The sequence below is a fragment of the Astyanax mexicanus genome, chromosome 12 (genome assembly GCF_023375975.1).
Source record: "Astyanax mexicanus isolate ESR-SI-001 chromosome 12, AstMex3_surface, whole genome shotgun sequence".
In the NCBI taxonomy this organism is placed as follows: domain Eukaryota; kingdom Metazoa; phylum Chordata; class Actinopteri; order Characiformes; family Acestrorhamphidae; genus Astyanax; species Astyanax mexicanus.
The window spans coordinates 21,399,059-21,411,865 of NC_064419.1; the positions used below are offsets into that span (position 1 = coordinate 21,399,059).

A 12,807-nucleotide genomic window follows, 5' to 3' on the forward strand; every position below is an offset into this window, starting at 1 on the left:
ATTTCTGACTCTGGGGTTACTGTGTGTGCTAAATGAACTTGCTTACTTTCTGACTTGAATTGCTTTTCGCAAGTTCCCAGATTCAAACTGCGAGTTGAACTTCAGACATTCTCCGTCATCAATAACAGGGCAGCTAAAAGTGAAGCAGAGCAAGGTTTAATACACTTACAGGAATATAATATATTTTACCAACAATAAAAAGTTTTTAAACTTACTTCTGCAAATCAAGGTCATACACAACTTTGTCCAGGATGTCACCGGGATGAATGAGCCTCTCAATATCCTGGAATATTTTTGTCCTGGAACAAATTGGCAAAATTACAATGACTACCACCATGATTAAAATGTTCCACCCTGAAAAACTTATTAAAAATGATCAAGATTTTTATTTATTTATTGAAAGAATATTGAATGCAAAACGGAACAAATCCCAAACAATCCAAAAATAACTACATTTCTTTTAACATCAGCTTCACAAATGAACAGCAATAGCCTATTGAAAATATTGCACATTTTGTCTAAATTAAATGATCAATTTTACAAATCACCAACAAAATCTTACAAAATTAAGAATTCCCAGAACTCCCAATGCTTAAAACTACAAAGTACCCACATCCAACAGCAGAAAAAAGTATATTCCCAAAAACAACAGTCCGAAATTCCTGAAAATGATTACAGCTCAAGAAAAAAAAAACAAAATCAGCAATGCCAAGCCAAAAATCAAGCAAAAATATACAATCAACAAACCATAAAAAAAATCCTTAAATTAAGTGCAGCTTCTGAAAAATGACTACAGCTCAAAAACAATCACAAACTTGCAAATTCTCAAAAATAACAGGAAAATCCCAAACAATTACATTCCTTTAACTGCAGTTCCCAAAACAAACATCAACAAACATGACAAAACACAACTGACTCCCCAAAATCAATTCAAAAAGTCAACATTTGCTAAAAAAGGAGCAATTCCCAGAATATACACTGTAGCACTTAATGTTTAGTTATTTATTTACTTACCGCTGCACCCCATAAACTCTCTCTATAATGGGCTCCCTGAAGTTAGGGGCCACGTGACCGAAATAATCCGGGTAGGCCACATCTGTGTATCCAGGTACAGAGTGGGTCCCCTTCACCATCTCCAGGTACAGGTCAGGATCGTGCAGAGGCAGGAGAGCGGCCGTGTCCGGCACCTCTAGCACCGCCTGCTCCCCGCCCTCCTCCTGAGGCCCCTCCCCTCCGCAGCCTCCGTTCACCGACTCTGAGCCGTCCAGAAGCAGCTGACTCAGGCCCTGCACCAGCTCCAGCTCCAGCTTGCTCTCCGGAGCTTTGGTAACAGAGATGCTGTCCAGATCCACTGGAGCATCTTTCAGAGGTCTGGGTGGATCTGCTCTCTCCGGCCGCTGGGGTTTGTTTTTAGAGGTTTCACTCCAGGGTCCGGCTGTGGAGCGAGATGTGGGGATGATGATCGGACGATGGGGCTTTGAGGTGTCGGCAGAGGAGGGCGATGTAGACTTACTGCTCTCAAAGGCAAAGTCCTGAAACAGCAGACAGAAAATTACAAAGCCGCAGTTCAGTAGAAAAACACAAATCAATTATAAATAACACGGTTGGTATTTGTCAGTTGTGACACATTTTACACTGCAGTGCTATCAGAATCACATAAATACTGTAGCGATGATGCAAAGTGAAAAAAGAAAAAACAAAAGTATTGATGGTATTTTGATAATACAGCTCTAGAAAAAAAATAAGAGACCACTTAAAAATTATGAGTTTCTTTGATTTTACCAAATTGAAAATCTCTGGTATATTATCAATAGGAAGATGGATGATCATAAGCCATCAAACCAAGCTGAACTGCTTGATCTGTTGCACCAGGAGTAGCAATAAATGTTATCCAAAAGCAGTGTGTAAGACTGGTGGAGGACAACATGCCAAGACGTATGAAAACTGATATATGTAAAAAAAAAACATTATTTGAGCTCTGAAAGCTCTGCATCTTTTTTATTATTTCAGCCATTTTCTGCAAATAAATGCTCTAAATGACAATATTCGTATTTGGAATTTGGGAGGAATGTTGTCCGTAGTTTATAGAATAAAACAACAATGTTCATTTTACTCAAACATATACCTATAAATAGCAAAATCAGAGAAACTGATTCAGTAACTGTCTAAGTGGTCTCTTAATTTTTTCCAGAGATATATAGTATATAGAGAATTGCACTGTACAGGGACAGCTTTGTTCAGGAAGGTCCAAAAAACATAAATATACTCTCAAAAGATTACATTGTTTCTAAACACAGATTGGTATGTGTATTTTGTGTTGTTTATATAATATAAAACATTCCAAAACTGTAATTCTGCAGGGAAAAAAAGAGAACATTCCATAGAAGTCAATTTGTCTAGGTGCTTGTTTTATTTTTTTTTTTTTTACACCTGTGACCATAGAAGTGTTTGGAACCTGAGTTCAATGATTTGCATAGGTTAGTGAATACATTTGGCAACATAGTGTATTAACATTATGTCAAAATGTAAAAGAGAGTTTTTTTCAATCAATGACTTTGAAGATGAACTGATGTTTTATTGTTATATAGTTTGTTCACAGTAAGATACACATAAAATTGACTGCTACAATAAATATATATCATAAAACAAAAACCAAAGCCAATCCCTTTACCTGGAAATCCTCTGAGAACTCCTTAAAAAAACGCTCAAAAACTCTCAATTCCTCAAACGGGCGTGTGAGAATCTGCCGGGGTCTCAGTTTGTTGATATCAGTCTCGATGTCATCATTCTGCAGGACATCAGAGACAGTTACTTTATGTTTTATTTAGGTTTTAGTTTATTGGCTATATAGCTACAGTGGGTGTAGAAATTCTGTGGAATGTGTGTTACTGTGTACATTGAAAATGTTGGTTCACCTGTCCTTTATGGTCCTTCTCATCTTCCTCATTCTCTGTATCGTTTTCTGTGTCGATCTCTGTGTCTTCATTGTCGTCACTTTCATCCACAACATCATCCACTGAAAAACAAAGGACAAATGATCATACACTACTGGTCAGAACTTTAAACCAGTACTTTTGAGAGAAAAAATAAATTACAAACTGGAAAGTAATGCTTTTATATTATAACTCTTTAAAAAAGTATTTTAGGGAACAAATAATTGGTTAACAATTAGAGGCATGCAGCAAAAGAAGTAATTAATGCTCTGTGAATTAATGCAGAACAATTTATAAACTTATAAACTTGTTAAATAACATTATAGATAAACACAATCTAACTACAATAATAATACACAAACAGTAGTATTCTCTATGTATTTTATCAAGCCTATTGAGTAAACATCCACAGTGCAGGCTAGAAAAAGTAAGTTAACCTCAGTGATAATTACTTCTCCAAGAGCTTATTGTCAAAAAGATGTTTCAGTTAAGGAGACCAGGTTGGACATGAGTTCACACAGCAGGTAAATGTGGCACAATACCATTTTTCACGTCATATGTAACATAATGAATTGGCCAAACGCGGCTACAGATTGCAGCTGCATCATCAAACAAAAAAAAAAACTGACTGTGGCCAAATAATGCATCTTTTCAGCGAGCTGGAGCAAATTCTCTGTGATAAGCTCAGCTGCAGTCTGAACTCGTTCATTGCTCCTGAGATTCTGACTGGGATTAAAGTGAAACTTAACGTGAAGCATTGCTCCGTCGTGCATGCCTGCTACTTACAAAGCACAAACCATTCAGACCGAGTCACATTAAAAAGACTGTGTGAACAGCCTAAATTAAAAACCGGATTTGGTCAGAAAATCAGATTTGGCCTATTTTTACCTGCTGTGTGAATGTAGCCTAAGTGTCTCTGTGTATATCTGTGTGTCTTACCCCCTGGAGGCTGGCTGTAGAGCTGAGCCACTGGTCCGCTGGCTGGAACGTGTGGTAGTGGGTGTTGAAAGACACTCTTAATGGTGGGCAGAGGCAGGCGATTCTTTGGGAAACACTTTCTCATGATCAGGCTGGAGGCGTTCACTAAAGGATCCAGCGTCCGGACAGGCAAACACTCCTTAATCAGCAGAGACAAGGAACTACACTTATTGAAAAGGTAATGAACACAGTACTTTCTTCAAATCTAAAATAATAGATTTTTTTTTTAGAACACAGTTAAATTTATTTACTGGCAAAACTGTTACAAATGCAATTAACTGTGTTATACAGCTCTGGAAAAAGACCACTTAAAAATGATGAGTTTCTTTGATTTTACCAAATTGAAAATCTCTGGAATATAATCAAAAGGAAGATGGATGATCACAAGCCATCAATCCAAGCTGAACTGCTTGACTTTTTGCACCAGGAGTGGCATACAGTTATGCAAAAGCAGTGTGTAAGACTGGTGGAGGAGAGCATGCCAAGATGCATTAAAACTGTGTTTAAAAAACAGGATTTATGAATAAGAAAATGTTTTCTTTGCATTATTTGAGGTCTTAAAGCTCTGATTCAGAAACTGAAGTGGTCTCTTCATTTTTTTTTCAGAGCTGTTTAGTAGAGAGAATTGTGTAATTTCTCACAGTTGAGGTGTTGTAGAGGATCCTCATTCCATCCGCATCGATGAAGGCCTTCCTGCCCAGTTTGATGTTGGTAAGGTTTTTAATGCATCCCAGAATGCTCTTGCGAATGATCATGTGTCTATGCCGGGTATCATTGCGGTGCCAGTCTTGGTAGATGGCAAGAAGAGCGGGCATGTGTGCCCTGTCCACTGCCCGACGGGCATTCATCTCTGAAAAAACAAAAAAAGGCGGGAATATTAATGATAAGTACAAAAATAATATGCAGAATTATAAAACCAACTTACTACACTAGAGTCTTATTAAGACTTATATATTCTTCACTATTGTGCAAATTTAATTATTATGATTTTAAATTCATCCCAAACAAACAAAAAGGGAAAAAACACTAACTGTTAATTGTGCATTACCCATATAATAAACACAATTAATGTATAGTATTATACTACAGCTCTGGGAAAAAAATGAGAGACCACTTAAAAATGATGAGTTTCTTTGATTTTACCAAATTGAAAACCTCTGGAATATAATCAAGAGGAAGATGGATTATCACAAGCCATCAAACCAAGCTGAACTGCTTGAATTTTTGCACCAGAAGTGGCAATAAAGTTATCCAAAAGCAGTGTGTAAGACTGGTGGAGGAGAACATGCCAAGATGCATGAAAACTGTGATTAAAAACCAGGATTATTCCACCAAATATTGATTTCTGAACTCTTAAAACTTTATGAATATTTACTTGTTTTCTTTGCATTATTTGAGGTCTGAAAGCTCTGCATCTTTTTTGTTATTTCAACCATTTCTCATTTTCTGCAAATATATGCTCTAAATGACAAGATTTTTATTTGGAATTTGGGAGAAATGTTGTCTGTAGTTTATAGAATGAAACAACAATGTTCATTTTACTCAAACATATACCTATAAATAGCAAAATCAGAGAAACTGATTCAGAAACTGAAGTGGTCTCTTAATTTTTTCCAGAGCTGTTTGTGAAGTTACCGTCATGTATTACAAAAACTCCTTATCTGAAATGCTTATCTAAAACATGCTTTTCATATTCTACTCTGATATATAGAAGTAATCTAATTACACACAGTCGGCATCATAATGCATGATGATCTAATAACATAATGAACTGCAGAGATGTATAATTTAATAGTCAAGACTGCAGCCTTCCAGGACTACTTACTGGATTTCAGCAATGCTGCCAAAGTATCCAGAGCCACCCTGTGATCAAATTATAAAGGGACAAAGAGAACAGTTAGCCTGTATGATTAGCACAGTATGGGCATCACTGAAAAAAGTACTGGTGTCCTTTATTTCTCAGACGTAAAAAAAAATGTTGTGTTTATATTAAACATGAAGCAGGGTACAGTACATGCAGATAGACATTTGAGTAATGCTGCTCCTCAATACATACTTCAGTAGAGTGGTGTTCTTTTTGCTGTAGGGTCCAATAACTTTAAACATCAGCTCGACAACTCCACTCTTTCCCAGAGATACAGCATTCACGGCTATTCACAAACAGAGAGAGAAACAACTCAGCTCAAGAAAGACAAGAATTTTATTAACTATAACAATATTGTCCTAGAAATTATTGCAATTATAAGATTGTTTTGTAGCAATGAAGTAATATTTTATTGTTAAATATTTATCCACCAGAGAGATCTATTCTATTGGAAACTGTTTCCTCAGGGACTTATTTGCACATCTGTGTCAGCAATGGGTGCAACTTAAATTTGTGTATGCATTCATGACAACACAAACATTTGAACTCACAGTTGCTGGAGTAGACTCGCAGCACCTGTAAACACGGCAGCAGGAGTTTGTAGTTCTGTAGGTTCTGTTTCAGCAGATTTACTGTCACATTTAAAGCCCCATTCAGACGTGCTTTAATCCCAAACTTTCTGTCTGTAGATAGAGTCAGTAAGAAAAACATATTACAATTATAACAACAACAACATTGTGTAATGTTCAGATCCCTTAAAACACAATTAATCTGGAAACTCAAACACATACATTTTTAATGCAAATTAATAAAAGTGATTCAAACCTTGTTCTATTTAAAATATTGATTAAATCTCATCTCTCACTTTCTTACATCTACCCTACCCTGTCTGATTAATTAGTTACATTTTACATAACACTGACTGACAGCCCTAGAGCTGTTTTACGTACTGTCGATGTCATGCAAAAAAGAAACTTAACTTTTAATGAAAGTCAATATAAATAGATTTTTGGAGCATTGCCATAGATCCATTCAGCATTATATTTAAAAACAATGTAAAAAACAACTGGTAGATTCACATTATTTTTAAAAAAGTCTCATAATTAATTTTTCTTACAATTCCAGTAAATGCACAAACTTGCTTTTTTACGAACTAATCAAAATACAATTAAGAGAAAGGGCGTACTGTAAATTCTAACATTAATTATAATTAATTTAGTGTCTTAAGATATTATGCAGTTATTACTTGTTTATATTACTTTATTAATTAATATATAGTCAAGCTATGTAGCTAAATTACATATATATTTTTTTTACTTTGCATGTTTTACACATGTTACGATAAATATATACATACATTTTTTGGTAGAACTGCATGGGGCAATTATACAGTGAAACATCAAAATAAAAATAAAGAAGGAACCAAAGGTTTAGCCCCAAATAATACATCTCTCCCTAAGTAGTCTGCTATGCAAGCCTCAAAATGATGGATTCTAACAACCGAGCAATATATGTTTGTAATAGTACAGTATTTAGATGAGTGACATTCAACTTATGTATTATATAAAATGTAATAATACTACACACAAAATATAGTTCTTTGTGCATATGTATACATGAGATCAGGGCCATCAGAGTAGTTACATTACATTCATTATAAGTTAATAATAAACAAACTTCTATTTAGTGTGAACTGTTTCTTCATGCGAGTGTGTGAAGACAGTAGCTCACGTGTTATGCTGTAACTAGTATGTGTTATAACACGTGATGACTCTGTTAACTTGGTGTTATTCGTACCCTTAGGCCCCACTTTAGCCAGCAGAGAGTGAGTCTGGAGCATAAGCTCTTCACTGGGAGAGGCCTCTTTGCCGGACTGGACGAGTAACTGCAGGAGGATGGCTGTTCCTCCTTTAGATACAAACACTCCAACCCTGCGGCCCCCGCCTGCAGCAACAAACACAACACAGCATTCAGCAGAGATAAAGAGCTAATTCACCAAGCTGGCACAAGCCAACATGCTGTTGTTTCAATTATTTCTTGTCTCATTCCTCTTCCACGTTTGCCTACTCAGGAGAAACAACCACTGCAGCTCATGTGTTTAAACTGAGTGACTTAATTCATCCTATCTGAAGGTACGGGGAGCCCTTTGAATCTGGCAATGGTGATCCACGCACTTCAACAATCAAGAGCAAACCAAACTAGGGGTTTCAAGATTCTCTAAATCCTCGATTCGCATTTATTTCAGATTTTAGGGTCACGATTCGATTCTCGATTTTCTTTTTTTTTACAGCAGAGAGGCCTATGCCAGTTTTACATTAGTCGTCAGTCATTGGTTTGATTCATCGCATTTACAATATCTTATTTCAAAAGGTGGGCTTGATATAAGTGATGCAAAGTGATACAAGTGATCTGTAATACTCCACACTAGGCACTAATGGTCAAATTTAAATAATTTAATTAAGATATATTTGTAATGCCATCTAGTGGCTTTTTGTGGTATCAGCAGTGTGCACATAACAAAATAAATAATAAAAAAATACAGGAACAGTCATGTAAAAAATAATAGAACAATTAGAGCTTTAACAAACTGAACTATTCTACTATTCTACTATAAGACTACTATAAGAAAAATAAGACTTTAAGACTTGTTCGGTCCCTGAGAATGACAGTTTTTTCTTTAAAAAAGATATATTATTAACTATCTGAGAGAAAGATGCTCCTTAATGTACAAACACTAATAACATATTTGAGGCTAGAAAAAAAAGGCAAATGGCAAACGGCAAACATGAAAAATCTTGTTGAATAAATTTGTATTTTATATTTTTGACTATTTCTTAAAAATCAACAAGAATTTAACAATTATAATACAATAGTCCATATCAAAACAAAAAAAAAAACAAAAAAAAAAACATGTGACTGTCCCAAAACAGGTTTCGTAACATCACATGATCCAAAAAATCTTTTCACATGACTTGGTCCACACATAAATGCAAGCAGCTGATCTGAGATCAAAATGTTTTGTTTATTGTCAATAACACACGACAACATTGTTACACTAAGAGATGCAAAGCATTGTAATTGTTTTTGTGGAGAAAAATCACACACACGTTGCATTGCTTTATTATTCACGCTAATTTAACAATAAGCATTTGTGAAATGGAAGGACCTCAAAAAAGACCCGGGTCTGCTGGGATAACTTTGAACTTAAAGATAAACAGGTAAAGTGCCTGATTGCCCACCAGATGTCACTGTTGTGAGTAATGATTCGAAAGTCTCACAATCGTTTTCTGAATCAATTGGTTAATTTGATTGGATCTTCCAAAAGCTCAACTTTTGCCATCAATACCTTGAGTTCAGTTCTGTACAAGCACAAGAGTTTTTTAAATGTTAGAATTGTTGCACCAGGAGTGGCATTACATTATCCAAAAGCAGTGTGTAAGACTGGTGGAAGAGAGCATAATAATAATGATGAAATAAATGCTCTAAATGACATTAATTCTATTTATCTGTCAGTAGTTTAAAGAATAAAACAACAATGTTCATTTTCCTCAAGCATATACCTAACATATACCTAATATATACCTCATATGTTTAATTAGAGTGTCCTAATATTTTTTACATGACTGTATAACCACTCAAAGACAGCAAGGTTATTCAGAGGTAAGAGCTAAAACAACCCTGTGAACTGTGAGAGCCAGACAAAGAAACTCACCCAGTGTCAGCAGCTCATTCAGAATACAAAGGATGTTCAGAATCGTCTGCAAGTCCCGCGTGTTCTAGAGAAGATTAAACACCGTAAGAGTTTCAACACAAGTCTAACAAAGCCCTGGAATGTACTACAAAGAGCTCATGAAAGAGAGATTTGGAATCTTTATTTTACAGAGTGAGGAAGCTTACCTCTAGAGAGGAGAGAATGACCTCCATTCCACTGGAACCCTTAGCCATTACCTCCTTTCTGGTTTTCTCTGAAAAACAATAGCACAATGGCATGATTCGCTTTTAAATAAATAAAACTCAAAACCAAAACAGACTGTTTTAAACTGTCAGCCTGTAAGTTTTGGGGATTCAGTGACCTCTTTGGTGAGAATGTGTAATTGCATCAAACTTGTGGATCAAGTCCCCAGACTTACACGTATAAATGGGCACACAAACTTAACTTTAAAATAATTTTTATTATTAGCTTAGTGCCTTGTACATTGATCTAATTGCAAAAGTAAGATATGGTATTAACAACATTAATAAAAACTACTTAGAACACTGAAAAACTAGCATTTGTTACCTCTTCCCACTCTCTTAACTATAAACTTTACCATGCAACTTAATTATTAAAATCCTTCAGAGATGTTTGTTTTTTTTTGCGTTTTTGTATGACTCCAAATCCCATCCATGCTTTAAATTTTTTTTTTTCAAAATAAATCAATAATATTAAAGTTAAAAAACACACTACTTCCCTAGATCTCACTTTGTCCTGTTACCGTACCACATTACCCCATTTAAAACATATGGAACATATGGAATGTATAACAACAACATCAACAACAGGAAGTTCCCTCATTTGTTTTTCTGTATATTTGATCTTATTGTAACTATGACTAAGGAGGTCAATCTCAACACTCTGTCCTGTTACCTAAATTAATTCTTAGATATTATTTGTTAATTTTTAAAATGCACATTTTGGGAAAAATCACCGAAATGTGCCTCAGTGTCCTCATGCTATTAGCATATGTGCCGTTTAGCCATTTTTCATGTTTTTGCTAATTCTGTGCTAAAAACCCAGTCCTGTTACTTATAGCGTAAAAAGTAACAGTAGTGAAATCCAGTAACAGGAGTGAGTTCCAGTAACAGGATTGAGTATTGCCCCCTGGTTTATTGTTTTATAAGTGTGAATATTAGTTAATGTAACCACTTCTTTCCCCTATTTTGTTAGGTTAATCATTTATCCATTTGTTTAACACATTACATGATAATAAATTTGATCAAACTCAGGCTTGGGTCTTCTTGAAAAGATAAGAATGCTTTGCATATTTTAGAAAAATACAAATATGCATGACAACTGGCTTAATTCATAGAACCCCACGCTAACCCTCCTACTGAATGCAAAATGTGTGGCAAGATTACACAAGTCTAAGCAGTGTCAAGTGTGTCAAGTGAGTCAAATGTGCAAAATAAGTACCCATTAGCCATATTAGCAATGTAGCTCTAAAACAAAGGTAAACAGACAAATGTCAGACAACAATAAATCTTCCTGTGATTTTAATTGTTAATCATTCTTAAAAATATATGAAAACAGCTTTCAGTTTTACTTTCAACATCTTCTTTGGAGCAATCACATTCTTCCCATTTTGTACATTTCAAACATGTAGTCAGGTTTCAGTTCCAAAATGTGCTTAGGGAACAGTCTTTGAAACTCAAGAGTCTGGTTACATTCTTACAATGCCTTCCTTGAACATCTGAGTTAGCTCTTGGACCAGAGGGGAATTAAAATGCCTTCCTAGCCGCGGGCCGAAGCAACAAATAAACATTTCTCATGTGCTGAGTTTCAGTGTGTTAACGCTAGCATTAGCACTAAAAACAGAGCACGACACACAGAGCAGAGCTCAGAGCAAAGGTTAAAAACAAAACAAAATCAAAAGAGACAAACAGAGTAGTAATTTTAATAGATTCCAAATTGACAATGTTTTAAATTACCAAGTAACCAACTATCCTGTGGATGAATTCAAAGTAACTGCATTTTACCACTCAATTTGATACAACTTTATTTATATATTTATATATATATTGTTTTCTGGCAGAACTCAATTTTAAGCATGGGCCAAATGTTTTCACTTGAGTGGCATACTAGAAGCTTCAAAAGCTTAATTCCACAACCACCTTTGTGGTCTGTGCTCAGGATCTCCACCAGAACCCAGCTAGGTGTTTTGAGGATATGCTGAGGAACTTCCATTTCCATTAACAGCACACCTGTTTCTAAGAATTATACTACCACCACCATGCTTAATCTGTTAACCATGGTGGTGTTTAGTATAATTTATTTTAGGCCTGTTAAAATTGTTCACATTGTTCTTGGTACTGAATGCCTGAACCTTTAGTCCTTCAAACCAAAGATATAATTTTTTTTGACTGGATATTGTTGTCCACTTGTTACTTATATGGATTCACCCGTGTATGCATGTCAAGGATCAATGAGCTTACCAAACAAACTTTGTATTCCAATAACTAGTGCTAAAGGTATTCTAATCAAAAAAGAACAAGGGTGCCCAAATTTATGCACCTGCCTAATTTTGTTTAAAAAATTGTTGCACACTTTCTGTAAATCCTATAAACTTAATTTCACTTCTCAAATATTACTGTGATCATCTGCTACATGATTTATTTAACTGACATTTCTGATCCGAGCAACCAATGATTTATAAAAGAACAATTTTAGGACTGTTAACTATTCACACTGTTTATGGTATTGAATGCCTGACCTTTAGTCCTTCAAACTAAATATATACAGTTGTTGGAATGGATATTGTTGTCCACTTGTTACTAATATCTGTAAGAAGAGAAGAGAGTCTTTAACAGGCATATTTCCACTTGCCTGGCGGAACCCGATCACAGAAAAAAAAAAAATCGTTTACACTTGTATTAAATGCAGATAAGATCCAGCTCTGACCATCTTCAACTGTGGTTTGAGTGATACGATCGTAATCTGATCACAACATGTCCTGAGGGTGTTTACACAGTTTTTTTCATGCGGACAATTGAAATTCGAGCGCAATTTGATCACCTAACATGCAAGTTGCCAGGTTTAAGCAAGTTCCGAGTGATTGTGGCCAAGCAACTCAATCTTTTTCTTTGTAAGCATGTGGATAAAGTTACAGATTAAGCACTCACAGTTAGTTGCTCGTTTCTTGTTTTGGTAAGATCTGACGCCAGTCCCTGTACTCTCTGTACTGCTTAATCATTGCTCATATCTCTCAGTGTTGAGTTGTGAAATCTTATTTTAGACCAAAAGTATGCCAAACTGCAGTTCCTATGTGAATAGTT

The 12,807-nt window shown here is 35.4% G+C and overlaps 1 protein-coding gene across 3 annotated transcripts in view; it reads right to left on the minus strand.

The window, feature by feature from the left end:
• agtpbp1 (ATP/GTP binding carboxypeptidase 1) overlaps positions 1 to 12,807 on the minus strand; it is a 45,606-nt gene that overhangs the window by 20,192 nt on the left and 12,607 nt on the right. For all 3 annotated transcript variants that reach the window (XM_022670624.2, XM_022670623.2, XM_022670625.2), the window contains 13 exons: positions 9,673 to 9,740; positions 9,488 to 9,551; positions 7,573 to 7,719; positions 6,327 to 6,458; positions 5,968 to 6,061; positions 5,737 to 5,774; positions 4,553 to 4,761; positions 3,873 to 4,050; positions 2,916 to 3,016; positions 2,672 to 2,788; positions 1,015 to 1,532; positions 216 to 299; positions 47 to 133 (listed from right to left, as the gene is read on the minus strand). In XM_022670624.2, the coding sequence (XP_022526345.1) occupies positions 47 to 133; positions 216 to 299; positions 1,015 to 1,532; positions 2,672 to 2,788; positions 2,916 to 3,016; positions 3,873 to 4,050; positions 4,553 to 4,761; positions 5,737 to 5,774; positions 5,968 to 6,061; positions 6,327 to 6,458; positions 7,573 to 7,719; positions 9,488 to 9,551; positions 9,673 to 9,740 (1,837 nt within the window). The remainder of the gene's footprint in view (positions 1 to 46; positions 134 to 215; positions 300 to 1,014; positions 1,533 to 2,671; positions 2,789 to 2,915; positions 3,017 to 3,872; positions 4,051 to 4,552; positions 4,762 to 5,736; positions 5,775 to 5,967; positions 6,062 to 6,326; positions 6,459 to 7,572; positions 7,720 to 9,487; positions 9,552 to 9,672; positions 9,741 to 12,807) is intronic.